The 23046-nt window shown below is 34.7% G+C and overlaps 1 protein-coding gene across 9 annotated transcripts in view; it reads right to left on the reverse strand.

Annotated features, from left to right (window-relative positions):
- The window catches only part of Greb1l (GREB1 like retinoic acid receptor coactivator), a 269832-nt gene that overhangs the window by 124609 nt on the left and 122177 nt on the right, over positions 1 to 23046 (reverse strand). For 8 of the 9 annotated variants that reach the window (XR_007348873.1, XM_015482496.2, XM_048806457.1 and 5 more), the window contains exons 3-5: positions 15994 to 16103; positions 4484 to 4643; positions 4075 to 4272 (exon numbers count right to left, since the gene is read on the reverse strand). Coding sequence is in view for 8 of the 9 variants with exons in the window: in XM_015482496.2 (XP_015337982.1) it covers positions 4075 to 4272; positions 4484 to 4640 (355 nt within the window). In the remaining variant the exon portion in view is untranslated. The remainder of the gene's footprint in view (positions 1 to 4074; positions 4273 to 4483; positions 4644 to 15993; positions 16104 to 23046) is intronic. The other variant, XM_048806453.1, reaches the window with a different exon arrangement.

Here is a 23046-nt window from a genome sequence, read left to right on the forward strand (position 1 = left end):
TATATTGCAAGAATAATCGCAATGTGAATTATCAGATTCTCCTTGATGCCCCCCATCCTTTGCTGCTATCCACTGTGATTTTTATGCATTAAAAGCACATTTCATGTGTCTTCAACCCTAATATATATATATATATATATATATATATACATATATTATGCATATAATGCAAATAAATATATATATATTATGCAAGAGGTGCCTATGACAATGAGATATTTTATGCAAGAGGTGCCTGTTACAATGAGAAGATAAAATTTCCAATTTGTGCTATAAAGAAAATAACCACTCCACAATGATGGAGGTTGGTAAAAAGACATAAGAACTAACAGAAAGAGCTCCCAATGTCTGAAACTGGAATCCTCTGAGCAACATAAAGTCTATTTTATAAAATAAATAGTCCTAGTTTATCTTTTTACGCTCTATTCATACAGGCAATGTAATTAAGAATAAAATAGGAGAAAACGGGAAGACAACAGTTAAGTTTAAAATGGGGTCAAGAAAAAATTCAATTTGAGGCCAAAAATGGTTACAAAACCACGGAAAGTTTCCTCAGCTCAGTTTGTAGTTTTTTTGAGAATAAGTTCACCTGCCAAGGGGTTGGTGTTTTGCTGTAAACATCTATTTACTGATTGTTTCCTCCAAACCCTCATTTTTGAGTTTTAAATCAGATATAATGTTATACATTGTCACCAGGAATCCCTAGAAAAGAAAAAAACATTATGCTGAGAGCATTATTTATCTTTTTTTTTCTTAACCGAAAATAAGCTATGTCTGTAGAGTGGATAGCTACAGAAACTATGAAATGTGATTAGATTTCTGAGACCTGTAGGATCCTAATACCCAGTGTGGCAAGTAGTTAAACATTCCCACTATTAGAAATATGTCAGATTGTTAATCTAATAAATATCAGATATTAAATCTCAATTAAAACCTCAAACTGAATGAAAAGAAACCTTTGTACTCCTCTGCAAGGTTAATTCTGAATTACATCTGAAGTTATTCTCAATGGCTAATTTGATCATTCTTTAGAGACTACTAGTAGATTGAGCTCAGAGTTCCCTAAGGAAGGCTCAAAGTCTGTTTATTGTAAACAAGGAAAGAAAGATAAGTTATCTACATGGGATACATTCACAAACTTGCCTCCAAAATAATTTCATTTTCTGAGAGTAATTCTAAAATGCTGTCCTAAAAGCAAAGCTCTTGTAGAGCAGAAAATTTTAATTTAAAAATGGGAGGGGGAACTAATAGTAGAGGGTCCTTTTTTTATAAACTTCACCTGCATTTTCTTAAGAAACTAGCCAAGGTTTTCACTTCACAGAAACAATTTGCATTCTTCAATTATCTCCAACTTGAAGGTTACAGAGTCAACAAAAGGGGGAGGAGAAATTTACTGAAACAGCTGTAAACACAAACCAAAGTAATCAAAGCAGTATTTGGAGGCCTAAAATTTGGTTGCCCTTCACCCCTTTAGACAATCAACTGCCTCCCAGCAGGATAGGAACCTACACTATTCCAATAATTTACATAAGAAATTAGCAACCAAAATTTACATCTGAATGGTAACCCCCAGCAATCAGTCAGGTGTTAATATCTGCTTATCTAAATTGCCTCTAAAAATAGCTTTACCTTCCTTTAAGCCTTAGGTAAATAGAGGATTTTCCCACGTAGGGAAGATGATGAGTTGCAACAAGTCCAAGCATTTGTTATATTGTCCTATTTTGCTGCCATTTTTATAAGGAAATTCTGAAGAGATGTTTTTCCCATTGAGTATGAAAATTCTTAGAATTATTTTAGAATAAGCCAGACTGAAAAAAGTTACATAAGCCATAACAATCAAATTATAAACTACTGTTTGTTTGAATTGCTACCCCAGGTGAATTAAGAGGGGAAAATGGATAATGGATGCTAATTATAAGAAACTAAAGTAGCAGATACAGAACTCTGCTTTCAGATTGTCTTGGAATTTCAGTCTCCTGCTTGGGTGGGGATAGTTTTTTTTTGTTCTCAGAAAACTGCATTTCCTTTATCTTTAAAATAATGACTGCACTTCCTATATACTTCTTATGTTCTCATGTTTTAAACTTTAACAAATACTTGCTACCTTAGACCACTAGGTTTATATCTTGCTGGGTACTAAACAGCTTTCCATACCTGATCATAAATAATACCAGTGTCAGACATCTCAACAGGCAAACTAAAAACATACTTAGAATAACCTGAGACAGGAAACTTCTCCCCTATTTCTTGGTATATAAACCTTTTTACTCTGGTTCTACTCAATTCTCCAATATAACAAGATTCATAATGAGAATTCAACAAGTACAAGTGCTATTTCAACTTCTAGTTTGTTATTTGGTAATTATGAATTGATCGTTCAGTTAGACAAACAGCATAAAAATGGATATAAAGCCAATAAGTAAAAACAATGCTGGCCATCTCCCATACCAGGAGAGGGGGTATGGGAGAGGGGGGGGAGAGAGAGATACTGAGCAAAAGGAATCAATAGTAAGTGGAAGCAAATTCATAAAGAATGATGTCTTCGAGGCAGGCCCAAGTCAAAAAAAAAAACAACAACAACAACAACAACAACAAAAAAAAAAAAACAATGGTACCAATTGCTAGAGAACACTTGTAGTGAATCAGGCTTAGATAAGCTAGCAGGAGCTTTATGCAGGACTTCACCCTCTTGGTAGGGGATTTTAACTCCTTTACTGGTTATCAGATTATCAGGAGGGTTGGCAGAAGTCAAGAGAAACTAAAACTCCCAAACAATGCAAACTACTTATCTGGCTTTGTATATTTGTATCTTTAGCTTATCCCAAATTATTTGCACTTCAAACTTTGGAAGGAAACTGTCCTGAGATTTTATCCCTCTTCTTCCCATCCCAATGTCTTCTCTCCAAGATATTCATATATTGACATTATCTCAGCTCTATGTCAATTTAATTATAAAAAATGCACTCTAGCTGATCTGGATAAAGTGAAACCTACACATTAATTAGGCTGATGGTCAGAAAGTCACAACTGAATGGAGGGAGGAAAGTGGAATTTAAGTCGTGATAGCACCAAAACCACAAAATACCAGAAATGTTAGAAACCAGGGCTTTCTTATTAAAAATGCAGCCTAACCTTTGATGGAAGAGAAGGCTGACACAAGTAAATAAAGCAAGTTTATCCTACTATTTATATTTTTATCATACATAAATTTTTAATTTTGTAATTTATAAAAAATTATAATTTTTTGCCTCTACACTAGATAAGTGTTATAAATAAGCATAAAAGGAGCCTGCGGTTGTAGCTCAGTGGTAGAGCACTTGCCTAGCATGTGTGAGGCACTGGGTTTGATCCTCAGCACCACATAAATATAAATAAATAAAATAAAGGTACTGCCATCTACAACTAAAAGTCTTTAAAAAATAAGCATAAAAGATAAATATAAAGCATCTAATATCTCTATTTTTATTTAGGGGTGGGGGTGGAAACAAGGAGAAAAAGGAAATACTAAAATGTTTCCTAAGACAGAAAATTTCTTTCTTTCTTTTTGTTGTTGTTGTTATTGTTGGTACTGGGGATTTAATCCAGGAATACTTTACCACTGAGGTATATCTCCAGCTCTTTTATTTATTTATTTATTTTAAAATTTTGAGACAGGGTCTTGCTGAGTTGCTCAGGGCCTCATTAATTTGCTAAGGCTGGTCTTGAACTTGTGATCCTCCTACCTCCACCTACTGAGTCACTGGGATTAAAGGCCTGGGTTACTACACCCAGCTTGACAGCAGCATGCTTGCAGGAAGTATATGGAGTACTGGAAAAACCTTGACCTGTCTAGACTTGCCTTTGCACAGGTCCTCTCAGAGAAGTTATTCAAGTATGAATCTCAGTCTCTTAATCTATAAAATGGGGTAGATACCTGCTGTGAAGTCATAGTCGGCAATGGGAGTGAGAACATAACCACTCCTCATTTCTTTCCCTAATTACTGGTTTCCAGCCTTGAGCACCGCATGGAATGACTGGAAACAGACCAGCCAATATTAAAGGGGAAAACAGCAAGAAAACAAAACTGAAACCCACCGTCTGTTGTGCAAGATCCTTCTGGGGCAGGTTTTTGTGAATAGGGAATTGGTGGGCTGTTGGAATCAGACATTTCTTCATCATCTTCGTCATCTTCCATTTCATTAACGGTTAAATTGTTAGAAAAATCTAGAGTGCCATTTTGTGTGTAGCGGTGTACCAAATCTTTATCCAAATCCTCTACCTTGGGCTTGACATCTGAGAAACAAAGCAATCAGTGACTTTTTAATAAAAAGATGCTTATGGAAAAATAATCAGAAGAAAAATTCATAGTTCTGAAAGATAATGTCTGAGGAGAGGGAGACTAGCATTTTCTAATATTTAGCCAATTGATTTCAGAGCTCCCATGATTTGGAATCCCCACTTCTTTTTAAAGGAGCCTAGAAATGTCTACGATTAAGGAACTTACCTACAGATGAGAAAGGATGCTGCTCAGGGTCCAAGTACAGCTGGGAAAAAATGGGACGTGGTACCACGTTACTACATCGGAGCGAGGCTTCTATGGAGTTGTGGAGAGCTTCCTCAAATCGAGCAGATTTCAGTTGCCCAGCATATGAATTCCCCATGATCTACACACAGCCAGCCCAAAGAAAAAGTGGGAGAAAGGAGAAAATTGATATAATTAGAGGTTATATGTCTACAAAGTACAAGTATTGTTATAAACTATATTCATAGCTCTTATAAAGACGTGAACCATATAAAATACATTTTTGTTAAAACAACTTGTATAAGTTATTTGTTATGTCACCTGTACTTTGGATCTTTACAGTCTAAACACATTTCAAAAAGCCTATTTATTTGTTTATTTATTGGTACCAAGGATTGAACTCAGGGACACTCGAGATGACAACCAAGTCACATCCCCAGCCCTGTTTTGCATTTTATTTAGAGACAGAGACTCACTGAATTGCTTAGCACCTCACTTTTGCTGAGGCTGGCTTTGAACCTATGATTCTCCTGTCTCAGCCTTCCAAGCCTCTGGGATTATAGGCGTGTGCCACCATGCCTGGCAAACAAAACAAAACAAAAACCTTTAAGTGATCTTGTATCTAAGAATTAAACAGTAATAAATGTTTTAGGTCAAAGCTCTGCAACCAGTAAATCAAAATTGATCTGTCAATCACAAAACCCAACCTGGTTAACAATGGGACCACACTTCCTCTTTACAATTGGTGGACTGCTATAACCCCATACCAATCCTGTCAGTTATTTCAGAGTAAATATCTAATTACAACTCTCTACTGAGACCTGTTACTCTGAAGAAGAAAAAAAAATAAAAGACTTTCTTCTAGGAAAAAAAAAAGGAGAAAGCTTTATGATAATATATTTAATTAGGAAATTTCTGAAAGTAAAAATTGAGCCTTTAAACTCAAAGAACTCCATTAAGTAAGGCTAGAATTTGTTTGAAAAACACAGTTTCTTCTGAAGTACAATCATTTTGGGGACCCTTCATGAATGTATATAATAAGTTTTGAAGCCATGACTTACATTTCTCATCACTAACATTTGTGTAGTACTCACTAGCTATAAAAGTTTTCATGTGTAATAATAACTACTATAATTGGCTAGACCAATGATTCCCAAATGGTTTGAGGGCCCCAAGATACTGTAAGAGGTCCATGAAGTAAAAACTATTTCAAACTATCACTAGAATATTATTTGTCTTTTTCACTCTCAGACTTTCATATATGCACAGTGGAATTTTCCAGAATCTACATGATGTGTGATACTGCAACAAATTTAATGCAGAGCAAATAGGTTACTCTTCTCACTAAATTTTCTCTGGAGGAAAAAAAATCCTTATTTTTCATAAAACGTTTATTTTAATATATAGTGGGTTGTTTATTATAATTTTAAACATTAATAAATATTTATAAAAAATTTTAGTTTTAATTTATAATACATATAAACTATAAAAACAAAAACTTGATGGGGTCCTCAATTTTTATGAGTATAAAGGGGCTCTGAGACTCAAAGTTTGAGAACTATTGGGCTAGACAGTATACTAAGCCCTTTGTAAAAATCATTTTATTTAATCCTCAAAATTCTCAAGTAGGTACAACTTGTTTCCACTTCACAACTTAAAAACAACAACAATAACAAAAACAAGAAAGCTGAAGCTTGGAGAAGCTAAATTCCCTGCCCACTATCACTCAGTTAGTAAGGCCAGGAGCCACATGATGGCCAAGCCTGCACTCCTACGATATAGGCTAAACTTGGCAGATCCCATTTCAAGACACGTAATTCTCAGAATATCTTAGCTCTTCTTCTCCCATCAAGGAGGAGAACTGATGTTAAACCTCATCTGGAATGCCAATTTAGAGTGCCTCCTTAGAGGGAGTCCCTGGAGGACTTGGTCCAGAAGAAGCCTACTCACCAGGCAAAGAAGCCATGATCCAGTGTGCCAGCTTAGAGCAGAGAAGGGGTGATGCATAACCCCACTCTTAGGTTTCCCAGACCTATACATAAAAATCCCATAGGAGATTCTTGTACCTCTGAATTGCCTTAACATAGCAAAGAAGGCTTCTTCCTTTGTTAGCAGTGAGTAGTATACAGTGATTTCCATCAGAGTGGCTGGATTTGTGAAAGTTTTATGAGAGATTCCTACAATTTGGAAAAAGCCAGGCTTTCTCATAACAGGTAATAAAAAGCCTAGGGCTAGGTGTGGTGGTGCATGCCTGTAATCCCGGCAACTCAGGAGGCTGAGGCAGGAGGATTCCAAGTTCAAGACCAGCCTTATCAACTTTGCAAGACCCTAAGCAACTCAATGAGATCCTGTCTCAAAAAATAAAAGGGGTTGGAGGTGTGGCTCATGGTAAAGCATCCCTGGGTTCAATCTCAGTACCAAAACAAGTTGAGTATATATACTAAATCAAATTAAAAATGGCAAATGGGTTGGGTGCAGTGGCACACACCTGTAATTTCAGAGGCTCAGGAGGCTGACTCAGGAGGATCGCAAGTTCAAAGCCAGTCTCAGCAAGCTAGCAAGGCCCTAACCAACTTAGTGAGATCCCATCTCAAAATAAAAACAAAAGGACTGGGGGATGTGGCTCAGTGGCTAAGCGCCCCTGGGTTCAATCTCTGGTATCAAAAACAAACAAATAAATAAATAAATGTAAACAGAAGAAAATCTACAAAGTGTGTCCTACGAAATTTTCCATGAAACACCAACTTTATGGCTAAGCTCTTAAGATTCCCCACTTGTAAAAGTATAAACTTTTAAAATTTCTGAAGTTCAAAAGCAATGTGTTTTTCAACAGCACCACATATGATCAAAACAGGGTGGTTTCTGAAAAAGAAATATGCTGTGCCACCAGTTTATCTAAGTCAAAATCCAACAGCCACTTTACCTTTCTTCTTTGCTAAAAGGGAGCTGGGGAGAAGGGGAACTACCAGAAACTATCACATTAACCAAGGGATTTCTTATCCACGAACAATGGAATAACTTCAAAGGTGGACCTTTAGCCTTTCTCCAGAGCACAAATGCCTGGAAATCTTGCTTCTTCTTAATCTATTATCAGTCCAACAAGTTATCTTCCTTGCATTACTGAATATCTTGATAACCTACACTCTCTGAGAGATCTTTTTACTTTAATAAAGAAGTTCCCAACTATAAGTGAAGAAGTATATAATCTCAATCCCTTTCCCTCATAGTTTAAGGAGTAACATGACAGATACACATATGCATGTATATAGTACAAATAAATATTGCTTTGAATATTAAATTGACATAAAAATGGATAATGGAGTTTCACAGAAGATATACATAATCCTTACAGGAGCATTAGATATATTCAGATGAAGACCAGGGGAAGTATCCATTCCCTGCTCAGACTTGGTATAGTAAAATAAAGTAGATGTCTTTATTTCAAATAAAAATACAACTGGGTAGTTTATTCTCTTTACTTTTTCCCTTCCAAAACAAAGGTGATTGTATTAAAGTAAATTATCTCTAAATTAATTCCATAAATTTCATTTATTAATAAGTATACTATGAAAAAAATCTATATTTGTTTTAGATTTCATGTTTACAACTGGGTATTTTAAAAATGATAATGATAATAATAATGTAAAAAGATTACGGAACTGACCCCAGACTTCTCTTGTACTGACTATAGAATTATTCCCTTGACAACTCTCGGCTATCCCAAGAAGGATGGAGTTCAAAGGAAGTCTTTTTAGATTAATATATTCTAAATATTATATGCCATAATATTTAAAGTCACTGAAATTATTGGCATTAGCCACTTAGTCTACCAACCCTTCTTTCCTCTGAATCTCAAAGAAGCCATGATGCCTCAGACCTGACTGAAGGCTAGTGTGAATAAAAGACTTCAAACAGAAGATGGAAAAATGTTTTTCAGAATTAGTCATTATATCAAATTGCACCTAGAAAGCAGACTTGTGATTTCCATTATATGCTTATTTTATGTATCTGACTAATATCAAGTTTATGAGACTATATTACATTGTTTCCCAAATTTTCATTCTTGATTGTAAAATTATAAAAGGACAAACATTATTAAATGTTTTGTTTTGGCATAACAGACCTCTGAGATACTAACAGATACTCTTGTAATATTAAGGAAATGTCTAAGGAAAAATAAACAAGATAGGTTCTTTCTGTACCACTGATTAATTGCTCGAAATGAAGATTCGACCAACTATAAACCACCATGATATTGTGATGGGGGGCCTTTCTGTTCTTGTCTTTTCCCTTTTTCCACAGAAGGAAATACTGAGGAAAAGGGATGGAAGTAAAGAGGTAGCATCTCTGGTGGCTTCAGGAAGGTGCACTGGAAAAGTGAAAAGAAGAATAGCTTGGGAAACAGGTGCCTGCTAATGCTTCCATGGCCTCTCAATTTTTCTTTTTTTTTTTATATTTATTTTTTAGTTTTAGGTGGATACAATGTTTTTATTTTATTTTTATGTGGTACTGAGGATCGAACCCAGTGCCTCACACATGCCAGGCGAGCTGAGCCATATCCCCAGCCCTCAATTTTTCTTTTCTTTTGAAAATGGAAAGGAAAAGCAATGCACTACCAATAACTAATGGGTCATGTCAGAACACATGGGAGTCCAGATAAAGAGCTCCCCTGGGTCAAAGATTAGAGAAACTGAATATAACAGATAACACATGCAATTGGCCAAAATATATTTAAGATATAAAAACTCAAGGACTAATTTTGCTACTCAAGGAGAAAAAGGAAGAGCTCTTTTGGGAACAGAAACAAAACAAAAAAGCACCTAATTAATTGAGCACAACTAGGGGAGAAAAAAAAAGGAGGAGAGCATTTACCTTGCTCTTTCTATACTTCAAATTAACCATTATGGTTAGCAGAGAGTAATCATTTTTTAGTGAAGAATTCCAGCTGATAGAGATGCAAAGAATGACACAAGTATAAAATGACCACTTTGCAACCCCCTAGTGAAAAATTCATGCATGCAATGCTAATAAGTTAAACTATTAGGTAAAATGTTGATGTAGGACTCAATAATGGAAAGATCAGGCTATCACCTCTTAAACCCACTGATCAAACAGCATTACTACAAGTGAGGCAGTGAGAAACCGTGGCCTCCCCCAAAGGGAAGGTATGAGGCACACACAGTCCCTAGGAAGTATTCAAACTAGTCAAAACTTTAGAGCAACTTCTGATTACAGGATCAAGGAACAAGTTAAATGAAACCATAAGACAACAAGCACATTTAAAATGAGGGACAGGTCTGTAGAGCAAATGACCTGGTTTCCACAACAAGCAGGGTCATCCAGTTTTTAAATAGTAGAACTAAGATTCAAAAACCTCCTAAGCCCATGTTTTTCCCACAAAACATGTTGGAAGCAGGAAAAAAAAAAAAAAGGTGAAAGTAAAGGTGGTACAGTCTATTTGTGTGTATGTGTGTGTGTGTGTGCACTCGCTCGCGCAGTTATTTTTGGTTAAACACATAGGCTCTGGAGTCAGAGGACCATAATTCAAATCTCGTCCCATCATTCCCTGCCGGATACTGGGTGAGTTACTTAATCCCTCAGTTGTAAAGTGGGGATTTGACTACCAATCTCATAGGTTCCTATAAGTACACATGAAAATATGTATCTATAAAATTTTTAGAATAGTGACTAGCACAGAATAAGTAAATATACAGGAAATGTTAGTAGTAAAAGTAATTTTCTGCTTGTTTAGCATTATGCTACATTAAGAATACTGAGAGGTGCCCTTTTCCTTGAATGCCTTGGTCACTACAAGAGATTTTAGAACATTCTTCACAACAAATGACCATCAACATAAAAGTCCTAAAAGCTGCTATTTAGTACTATGTAAAATTCATCTATTAAGAAATTTACAGCTAGGCACAACGGCACACACCTGTAATCCCAGCGCTCAGGAGGCTGAGGCAAGAGGATCAAGAATTCGAAGCCAGCCTGAGCAATGGCAAGGTGCTAAGCAACTCAGGGAGACCTGTCTCTAAATAAATACAAAATGGGGTTGGGAATGTGGCTCAGTGGCTGAGTTCAAACCCCAGTATCCAAAAAAAAAAAAAAAAAATTTACAATCATATGTACAAGTCATGGAGTAATCTTTGACACCAAGAGCAGTGCTGGGCAATAAAATTTTCTGAGATGGAAATGTTCTCTATCTGCACTGTCCAATATATGGCAGCCACAAGCCACACATGTCACTAGAGTGTGGCTAGACTGTATGAGGAACTAAATTTTCAATTTTATTTAACTGTAATTAATTTAAATGATCCCATGTGGCAGGTAGTTATCATATTGGACAGTGCAACTCCATGAATATACAATGCCTAGGAAAACTAAGATTTAAGTTTTAAGAGGTCTGGCTGTATTACTGGTGATATGACCTTGAATGAGTCACTTAACCTTGCAAGCTTAGTTTTTTTCATCTGTAAGATGAGCATATAGAATGGATTATTATTACTCCTTATAACAATAAAATCATTTCACTTCATGTAAGAAAATAATTTGCTATTGCATCACTGATTGCATGTTGTTTCTTTATTAATAATGTTCATTGAGTAGGGGCGGGGGTACCGCTCAGTGGTAGAGCACATGCTTAGCCTATAGGAGGCTTTAGATTCAATTCTCAGACCTCCTAACCAAATGCAGTAGTGAGAGTGATAACATGTGACTCCTGGACAAATAAAGCAAATATAAGTCTTGCCAAGTTCTCATTAACTCTATAATGTAAAATTATAAGCAAATGCTCATTCACAGTTTTCTCTCTTTTGTGCTTTCTTCGTATCTCATTTACTTATTGTTTAGTTTTTGGTGCTGGAGATTGAACCTGGGGACTTGCCCATACTAAGCACTTCCTCCACCAATTAACACCCCTAACCTCATTTGTTTATTTAATTTGACATTTATCACTCAATAATTTATACTGTAGGACTTAGTATTTGTCTAACTCCCTCATTAGATTGTGAATTTGGGGGGGATATTTTGCTTACAACAAAATATTGGTTTTAAATCGAACCAAGTGAGGTAGCACATACTCATAATACCAGCTACTTACCAGGCTGAGGCATGAGAATCAAAAATTCAAGGCCAGCATGGGCAACTTAATAAAGCCATCTCAAAATAAAACTATTTTTTAAAAGGGCTGGGAGTGTAGGTTAGTGGTACAGCACTTGTTAGAGGCCTGGGTTCAATCCCTAGGACTGCTAAAGGTGGGAGGGGAAGGAATTGAGTTTGTAAAAAAATGAATAGATGGAGCTTTTGTATCTTATCCAATTATACATTAAAGAGGTCTAAAGAGATACAATCTTTTCCCAAGCACGTTCCAAAAAAAGCACAAAGCTAACCATGCATTCAAAACCAAAGTGTTTTATTTCACTTCTATTCACCCTCCTTGCTGGAAATCTTTAGAAAATGCAAACAGATTAAAAGATAATTTTTCAACTTCTTTTAATAGTTCTGTACATTTAAATTGGGACGAATCCATTTCGATAGCTTCTGAAGCCAAAAATACTTTATATACTGAAATCAAAACCCAGCCCTAGTAACTTAATTCTAAAATTTGCCATTTTTAGTAATACTTCCTGATACACAATGTGTTATTGTAGAAATAATTACTGCAATATGCCAACTAATTTCATAACAACTATTGAAAACTGTCGTAATTACAAGATGAAATGCAATGCTATTTTTCCCTTTATAACAAAGAGTTACATGTTACTACTGGAAATCTTTACTTTCTTCCTTGAAATGCCAGAAATTCTTCTGTAAAATAAACACATCTTGTCAAGACTCTCTGGAACTAGTATAATTACCAGAGGCAATCCCTGTGTAAGATCAAAGAAGCAAAACAATAATAGGCAACGTGTGACCTCTACCATGTCACCAGAGACCAATTTTTCAACAGGGAAAAGAGTCAATAATCCAGAACAGAAAACATTAAATAACGAGAAATGCTTCCAAAGTGTGGCTCACCACATCCATCAAGGCAGCCACAGAGAGAATTTAGTCTCTATGGTTTCAGAGAACAAACTTCTGGGGATTTATCACAACAATCATTAAAATCTGCATAAAACACCAGAGGCAAAAACTAATTTCTCAAATGCAGAGTGCAATTTCAAAAGATACTACTACAATAATTTTCTGAATTTCAACTGATATTTTAGTGGAAAAGGCATAGAAAACCATACATTTTTCCCATAACACACCTAATTTCTCTATCCACATGCAATTTTCCCATGATTGTTTGGAAAGTGGCTAGTATTAACCAGATAAGCATAATTAGTAGTAATGCTTCAACCACTTTTACAGGGTTTTTTGGGGTTTGTACTGTGTTTGTTTTTGGTGGATCGCTAAATCCGAAACAGTCCCATTTGTAATGCACTTGGATGACTAAGAGTGCTGGGCTGGGGTTGTTGTAGCTCAGTGGCAGAGCGCTTGCCTCACTTGTGGAAGGCATTGAGTTCGATCCTCAGAACCACATACAAATAAAATAAAGGTGTTGTGTTCATCTACAACTAAAATATATATATATTTAAAAAGAAGAATTATAAGAGTACAAAGAGGGATAAGTTCAGGAATGACAATCAGTAATGACAGTAAAAGAGAAGTACATTTAAAATTGACTTTTAAAAAGCACTGCACATCCAATTGTGCTTTAGAATCGCAAAATTCACCAATTTTTCTAGGGTACTACTGCCCCACAGCTATCTTCTTTCAAACCAGATGAGTTGGGAGCCTTACAAATTGTATCTAAATTGTTTAACTTGTGAAACACACGATCTGCTGTAATTTAAAAGAAAAAGCACTGGAAATTCAAAGCAACTATGAACAGTATTTTCTTATCGGGATTGGTTCCTAGTACCCCCTTCATCTTTCCATTCTGTCTTCTGCCTGTCTGTCCATCTTTTTATCTTATTAACATTGCTAATTGTATTTGTCAGTTTTGCCACAATTTCAATGCTACTTAAAACAGCTTTGGGTTTTCTCTAGGCAATTATCAGTCACTACACTTAGGTTTCTAAATTAGTTGTTGAAAGGTGCTTTAATCTTGAGAAAATAACACACAGTGTGCTAAGCTTCACATTTATGTGTATGTTCCTTTCATGGAAGTATTTATTTTAAAAGGATTGAAAACAATCACATACATTATTAATAGATACATTAATTGTAACTGTGATATTAATTTATAAATTAGAAAATGTTTAACAAAGCCTATATAGTATGCTCTTCATCATTTTATCTTTTTTCTATACTATACATTTTGGCATATATACTTTCTATATATGTATATATACATATATTTAATGTATAAATTGTATATCAAAATATTGCCAAATCCCTCCATTAGTCTCCTTTCACTACTCATTTGCCAGGTGGCTAATACCTTTCAAAGCTATTCACAATCATATAAGTGGTCTCCTGAGGTCATGGGCTGTGACAAACAGAACTTTCACAACTTGTAGATTTTTCCCCCCTTCTCTATTTCCTTCCAAAGAGAAAAATTCTGTTATTATATTGCTTTTTACTTCCCATGGTGCTGAGATTGAACTCAGGGCCTCCCATATGCTGCTGGGCGAGTGCTCTACCACTGAGCTCCATCCCCAGCCCTATCGTACTTTACTTATTCGCTATTCTTGACTCTGACATTGATTTTCTTCTACAAAATGTATGAGAAACACATTTAGTGAGAAACACAGCTTAAGGTTAGTCATCCACTGATACCCCCCATATATCAATTATCCACAAATGAATTTAAAAATTCATAATCCATAAGGTGGGGGGTAGGTAGTTCAGTGGTAGAGCACTTTCCTAGCATGGGTTCAATCCCCAGAACCACTGAAGAAAAATAAAAAAAGATCTGTAAGCCAGAAACATTACACTTCGTGTGCCATTTATTTCCTTTATAAATTAAATTCAAAAATACCTTTTTAGAGAGTTAACACATTTTGAAATTTTTAAGGTTTAATAATACATTGTGTATGGGTAAGATCAAAAGTAGGTAGAATTATTTTTAAATTAGTGTAAACTCATTTGTTACTCTCACCCCCCACTTTCTGCTCCTAGGAAAGAAAAAAGTGATATTTCAACAGTGCAGAATTCTTCACTGAGACCAAAACATTAAAATGATAAATATTTTGGAAAGTAAAGTACACTTCAAACCCACACTGTTCTTTCGGTCCTATATTGACTCTTACAGTCATTGCCAACATTTGGTAAATATTATCCTTCCATTAGATAAAAGTGAGCATTCCTTAGATAAATCAGGAGTTTTTGCCATGAGACTCATAAAACCTTTTCACAACACAGATTTTCAAGAGAATCCTTTAAGGTTTTAGGAGGCTGCTCCTTTTACTAAGTAACAAAATACACCCCATGGTGTCTCACTGACCCCACTCAGCTGTCCTTTGACCTCCTCAATTGTTGGAGCCTAACTCCAGGGCCCACAGAATTTGCCTCCCATATCAAAAAGGCTAATGTTGCTTCCTCCCAGCACCTGGTGAAACAAAATGCAACAGTTCTCTCCTCTCTCTTGCCTCCTCCTTTCCCTCTCTGACCATTTTCCAGATGTTCCAGACCCAAATGTTAAGCTAACACTAGGTTTCAGTATCTGCGTGGTCACCATGAAGGAACAAACAGGGACCAGGCTGAAGTGGCAATGACCCTCTTGTTCTTTCTGGCCTCAAAAGGATACAGCAGGTCATAAAAGAGGAAAAGATCTTTGGCCTCTCTTGGAAATGCCAGGCTATTTAAGCACATTGTAACTTCCAAAAGGAGAGACACAGTCTTGGATTATGTCCCTTAAGATAGAGAAGAGTTACCTAAAAGAATAACCCTGAATTCTCAGTCCCAAGCAAGTTTTTGATTTTTGTTGACGTAGAAGGAGGGAAAAAAAAAAAAAAAAAAAAGCAGTGTCACTTTTTTCCTTTGCTAAACTAAAAGTCTTATGTAATTCCATATACATCATAATTAGAAAATATACAGATATTTCTCCTTCCTAAATTCCAGTAAAAAATTCTTACAGAATCTTGATAACATACATCTCAGGATAGTGTTATGTGAGACAGATATTAAGTATATGTAGTTACTAGGAAGTTTGGGTTTTTCTGTAGAAGCCCAATCTAGAAATTTCTCATTAGAAAATTTGAAATATAAAATCACAACAAAGGGGAAATCAAAAGCTGAATTCTTATTTTCTTAGTTTAGGTATACATGAAATATAGAGGTTGTTGTAGGGGGAAAAACATGGCTACGTTTTGTTGTGGGAGTAGAAAGGCAGAGGAGGAGAAAGGCAAACACAGTGGGGGGCGGGGAGTAGCAGTTCATAGAAATATCTGCTTAACCAGTTTAAGGACCAAACACATTAGCTTTATTTAAATTCTAAATATTCCTTCCTAAAACAAATTTGATCTTGAAAAATTGATGGGACATAATTAAGTGTACAATACCTTGGTTTGTTTATTAACATTTTTGAATCATGTTCATGATTAAGTTGGACAGTCAACACTTCCAGGGAGCTTGTTGCCTAGAATATAACTTGCTTAGGGCTTTTTTTAACCTGCAAAAATATAAAAACAAAATATATATGTACATATACATACAAACAGTTAATTTCCAAATGCTTTATATTCTATAATTACCTATAATTCCACAAAAATAACAATTAGAAATGAATAAGTATCAAAGTCTTATACAACTCCATATACATCACAACTGGCAAATTTACAGATATTCCTTCTTCCTAAATACTCACCAAATAATCCCTCCTGATTATATGTACTTGAAAATATTTTCTGTTGTTTGTAAGATTCTGCCCCCACTGAACATAAGTTGAATAAGTCTATCTATTTTGTATTTTTGACAAACATTACCATAATTGTAGAATGCCCACAGAATATTTTTATTTTAGGAATGAAATTAGTATAAGGCAATTTTCTTATTCTAAGGCGTTTTGAGTGTTTTATAATCCCTGACAACTGGTCAAAATTAATCTACTCAACTGTCAAAAATGTGAAAACATGGGCTGGGGCTGGGGCTGGGGCTCAGTGGTAGAGTGCTCGCCTAGCATGCATGAGGCACTGGGTTCGATCCTCAGCATCACCTAAAAATAAAATAAAGATATTGTGTCCACCTAAAACTAAAAAATAAATTTAAAAAAGTGAAACATAACATCAATAGAAATTATTTTTCTTTTTGTAATTAATGGTTTAATTTCCAAGAAGAAAGTCTGCAAGAAGAAAAAGACCTACTGTTTCCTACTCTCTTGAGCATTGTTCTTAGAAGATGTTAATTATAATTGCATATAGTTGGTTGAAAACTAGTGTGCCTATTATTCTCTTCACTAAATAGATTATGGTCCATATAAACTATTGCATGGAAAATTTGGAAATATAAGAATGAAGTGAAATAAAACTATCTCATTGATTTTTATGTATATTTTAGAAGTATTTCTAGTCCTTTGTTTCTGTGTCTAAAAAGAAAACAAAAGATTTTTTAAGAATGTACTAATTTTAATGTGAATATTTATAGCACTAAAATATTTAAAGAACTGTTCCCTTATGTTTTCTAAGGAAATGGTATTTGTTTTACTTTCTGATACGCCAACTTGAGAGAAAAGAACCACTAAAAATTCTGGATTAAAAACCTTTATCTTACCTCTCTTACTGTCAGAAGGATGTCTTCACGCAAAAGAATGATTAAAAATGCAGAACCTAGATTTTCAAATTCACATACTTCCCACCCACACACAAGTAGACATCTTTTCTGAGTCAGGAGGAGCCTTGCTACCTACAGGCGAACCCAATATTACCCCATATGGTCAACAAGGTCAAACTGCATTACTGCTAGTGAAAACTATATGACTCCACAAGGACCTTAATGGTTTTTTTTTAAAGGTCAGTAATCCAATTCCAATAGCTTTGGAGTCTAAAATTGCTAATTTTTGGCCACGTGCTGCACACTTCACCTGCAAGTAATGACATTTTTGTATTTTCTTCTAATTACACTCAAAGCTAAGACCTTTGGCCCTCGGCCACAGACCCCTATTCAGGCTGCACACATTCTCTTAAACGACCTGATCCTTTGTTGTCACTCTTACTCTTTCATCTATTATTTACACCCATAGAGAAGGAAGATACTCTACCATTTGTATAGCTTAAAGCTTCTAATCATCTTAATTTCTTTGCCTTTCAACCTATGGTCTTTTTCATGGACAATGCCAAAAGTTTGACAAAATCATTTTTTTTCCCAATTACATCGTCCTCTTTCCCCTTTTTTTATGTCCCAACTAACATCCTTTTCTGTTCCTTGTCATACACAGAAGGGACTTTGTATCAGCCAGGATTTACAAGTTTTGACCTTCACCAACAAAATGAATGCAACACAAATCTCCAATTTGTTCTGATCAATAACACTTATATTTCTTTCTTTGATCAAAGAGTCCATTAAGTGAAATCAGAGGTTACTTGAAATAATTTAAAATCTGGCTCCTGCCTCCTTTAAGCATAAGCATAGAATTTTCAGGATTCCCTTACAAAAATAACAAAAGTCATTCAGAAAAGAGCAAAGATTTTAGTGAAATGACCAAAACTTTTCAAACATATTACTATCTACAATTATTGTTGTTTGCAACGCAGAAAATAAAACAAAAAAACCTAAAAGTTCAATTTTAATCTAATTTTAAAATATTTTCAAAGACTACTAACCCTTCACACAGCAAAATCTTCATACAAAACATTCTCTATTATTATTGTTATTTCCCAACACTTTTCCCAGACTTAAAAAAAAAAATCTGAACACATTTTACAAATCTGAAGCACAGAATCGTTTACCATGATGCAGATGTCCTCCTCAGATCACGATAGCCACCAAAAGATTCTGACTCCCAAGATGTTTATAAAATGACATCTGATCCATCTTTGCTCTCTTCCTCTATTGCTCAGCTTACTCTTGATTTCTAACAGTGTTTCCTTGTTGTCTGTCCTCTCTGCAGACCCTGAAACCCCTTGTCTTTTCTTATTTTCACCATTTGCTTCAACCAGCAGTTCACTGGAGACCCATCCATCTTGTAATGCCTAAAGTGACAGATGCTCTCAGGAACGACCACACTGCTGAGTGAACAAAAGATAACATCACCTCCAGGAACTCCAGAGAGAAATACAACTGCAACCTTAAGACAGGAGCTGACTTGACAGACATTGGACCATAAACCTCTTCTAAGCGAGAAAGAAAACAATTGCCACACACACACAAAAAATCTGACACAATCAAAGGCAGAAAAGAGTGATTATTTGTGGATTGCCTTTTCACTCTGTAACTCACTTTCCCCCCCCCTCAATGCTTTTATATTGGGGCAATTCACTTGCCAAGAGACAAGAAAAGTTCTTGGGAAAAGAAGCCTCTCTTAAGTATCTCTTCTTTTATTCAACAATATCCAAAGTGAAATTCATTCACATGTGTTTCAGGAAATCTAAGACTTGGATTAGGCATTCTTAAACCTGACCCTTCTCGTTTGCATAAAGCAATATCTGGACTTAGAAATGCTGACTCAATGCTACTGCTATGAAAGACACATGCATGCTTTGCAAATTAAAAACACATTAGAAATTAAAAAGCAATGTGTGGCACAATGTCAACAATATGTGCAGCTCATTAAAAAAACAAAAACAAAAAAACTCACTATTCACCATTCATTCATCAGACAACCTCCAACTTGGGTTAAAAAGACAGTTAACAAGAGGATTCTGGGAAGGACAGATCTCTCTTCTAACAAAGGGAAGGTCATATGAACATCTCCCAGTCACAAACTAATGACAGGGAAGCTGTAGATGCAGGGGACTCTGCCGCATGCCATCTAGGGCTTTGGGTTTTGTTGTTTACAGCATCTTATTTAAAATTATCATATAGCAGTAGAAAATAAATAGAACTCTAATATTTAGATATTGAAAAGAAAAAAATTCTGTAGAACACAAAAGCAAAAACCAAGCTGGAGGTCAATTAAAAACATTGTGTGATCAATGTCAATTATGGAGATTAACAACCGTTTTTTGTTTTTTGTTTTTTTTTTTACAATAGACATCAAGTGACACAGAAGAAAAGCTCTGTTGCAGGGAAATATGTTATCATTCTTTAAAAGGACACACAATGCAAATATATATGTATGTTATATTCCAAGAGCCGAAATGCTCAAGAAAAGTTCCATCAATAATATTTCTAAGAAGAAATATGAACATTTACGGTGGCACTTGTTTAGTAAAAATATTTTAATTTTTCTTTAAAAGTTTTTCCTTGGAATCAATGACTTCTTCCACCCATTCCCCCCCCCTTTAAAAATATATACATATATGTAAAATTTAAAAGACATTTTATCTACTAATTATTTGGGGTGGGTAAAATAAAATTTTCCAACTTGATAAGTCAGCATATCTCTTATTTAAACATTTTTATGTCTCTCCTAGTTCCTCCAAAACTTCAGTGTATCTCTACAAATAACACAGTACAATATTTCACAATCTCATAATTTTCCAGTTTTTAAAATTCGCATTTATTTTGTACACATAGAATGTATATGAAAAATAAAATGATGTGTACAATTATATAACTCAATGGAAAAGGTTAACCTTATAGAATGTTCATTTCTTTAAAAAAGAAAATTGTTCTTGATATGGACTTGATCTTTAACTAGAAGACTTCATTTGAACACAAAAACCTAAAATAATGGGTCAAAACTTGATTTCAAAAGTATCACATTTTTCAACATTCTCAAACTTTGGCATTAATACCAAGAGAGAGACATGACCTTGAAATGACAGCTCCATTGCAGAAGGCTCAAAAAAAAAAAAAAAACAATTAAATTATCTACTTTTAAACACAATAGGATCAATATGCATGCAGGAAAAGTATACCCCTGTGGAAAGTTCTTATTGCCTGACTGATCAAAAACAAAACAAAACTTTTCTTTTTTAAGGGCCCTTTCCAGATCACAGTCAGTGCCAGAAATCCACACAGGAAAAAAATCCATCAAAATGAAGCCCTAAAAGGGTTTACCCTTCACCATCCTATTTGCACTTCAAAACCCTGTTAGTCCTTCAGTTAAACCCTAGGGCTGAACCATTTCAATAATAAGAGAGGTGGCCAGCAGTGATTTATCTCCCATTTGGCTTCTGGACAGAGCTATAATGTCTAGGAAGCTTCCCTTCCCTGACTTAAACCCTCCCCCACGCCTCTACCTTGCGTTGTGCAGCCTGGGATCTGCAATACCTTACAATTAGAATCAAGAACTGTCTGTAACTCAAGATTTGGGCACATTTTCTTGGCAATAATTTCACAAAATAGAATGTTTCTAAGTAATCTGAGCATCACAAATATCAGGTTAAACTGTAGGTTCTTTTTTGTTATAAGTTGAGGCAGAAAAGAAACTTCATAATTGTAGCTTCTGTCTTCTCACGTATGTTAATTGTTATCAGAACTTTTTAAACTTTTCCCGTTTACACCTTGATATCCTTTGTTTGAACCACATTAGCCAACTTCCTGCAGTGTGACATTCATCTAAATTTAAAACCTTGCTTGCATTGTAAAATGTTTTATCAAATCCAAAAAAGTAGAGTTTTCACAGGTCACAGACTCCTGGGTCAAAAAGACCTAAAATCAGTTATCAGACCACTAAGATTCAACTGATTTATTCTACCCTTGTTATCAAATATGTACTATAACCGTCACCCCTACATACACTTCTCCTCTAGTCAAACACTCGCTGTTCGCTGTTAGCAGTTATTTAAATTAGGTCCCATAAGTTATCAAATGTGAAATATAGTGAAGTTATTTCTTAAAAATAGAGGATATTTTGTTACTAGGTGTTACTTGTCTATTTCATAATTATGTTCACTTGCTTCCTAGGGAAGAGTACAAAAAGTGCATGCATTCTTTTTCCTACCTGTTCATTTTTTCTGTTTGATTTAAATGAGAGGACTTAATTTTTCTAATTGATTCTGATAAGTTTCATCTAAATGCCATATTAAAAACCTGACCAAATGATTCCTATAGTGATCACAATAGTACAACTTGAAGATTTTCAAGCTATTTCACTAATTTATGAATTTAGAGACTCCAAAGATAAGTGTATTTCATTTACTCCTAATAGCAGTTAACAAAATCTTAAGGATAAGACTGATAATCTTAAGTATATGACTGATAATTAAAAATATAAAAAGTGCAAATTTTAGTCAATTGACCATAAAAATCATTTATGTTTTTGAAGTCATTTATCAATTAAAAATTACATTTCATTCATTAAAAAATTCATTCTTATACCTCATGAGCAAATATTTTTCATTTTCAGAAATTTAAATACCACAAACTCTAGAATAACCAATCCTTTTAGCAAATGACTATTACATGCTACCAGATCGATGACTTATATTTGGGATGACATAAAAATTCAAACTATATAAATTAAACTAGGAAAAATAAGCAAATAAAAACCTAAGGGACATGAATTTTTATATTACTGAAGTGAACTTTGGCTTTAATAACATTGAGAAAAATAAATTTCTTAACCTACTGCAGGAAATTAAAAAAAAAAAGCTTTCCTCAGAGAATCAACAAAAGTAATTGATCCATCACAGAGGAAATATTCAATCTTCATTAAATATTTACTCAGTGCAATGGACTGGTGGTTGCTATTTAGACCCCTCAAAGAAGAAATAGTTCCTGTGTGGTTGCAATCATGTCTTGGGAGAACTGAATGGAGATGAGACAGGTCCTCAAGTCATGACACTACGAAATGACAGAAAACTGGAGACATGTTATGAAATGTATATTACTACTTTGAAATCTGATACCAAGGAGAGTGATACCTAAGGGAATATTAACATTAACAAGATTTGACTGGGTATGCAATTTGATTTCCTATTAATGTAGCACAATAAAATTTTCACATTTAAGATGTATAGTTGCCAACTCTGATACTCAACCATTGCCTCTCTTTTCTGGGTCTGTTTCCTGATCCATAAAATGAGAAGGGAATTAAAAGTAATACACTTCTAGATTGAAAACAATATGTTGGTCTCTGCAGATAATATGATCTTATATGTGGAAAAACCTAAGACTTCACCAAAAATATTTTACAATAGATTCAGCAAAATTGATATAAAGACTACAAAACTGACACTAAAAAATCAGTAATTCAGTATCATTTATTTCTACACATTAATAATACACTATCAAAAAGAAATGAATAAATCATCCCACATATATTAGCAACAAAATAAAATGAGATATTTAGGAATAAATTGAACCAAGGAAATGAAAGATCTGCACATTATGAACAACAATTAATAAAACTGACTCAAATAAATAAAGACATACAATGTTCATGAATTGGAACAATTAATATTGTCAAAGTGCCTATATTACTCAAAGTAATCTATAGAACCAATACAATCCCTATCAAAATTCCAATGATATCCTTCACAGAAGTAGAAAAACCAATCCTATAATTTGCA

Source organism: Marmota marmota, unplaced genomic scaffold (assembly GCF_001458135.2).
Source record: "Marmota marmota marmota unplaced genomic scaffold, marMar, whole genome shotgun sequence".
NCBI lineage: Eukaryota > Metazoa > Chordata > Mammalia > Rodentia > Sciuridae > Marmota > Marmota marmota.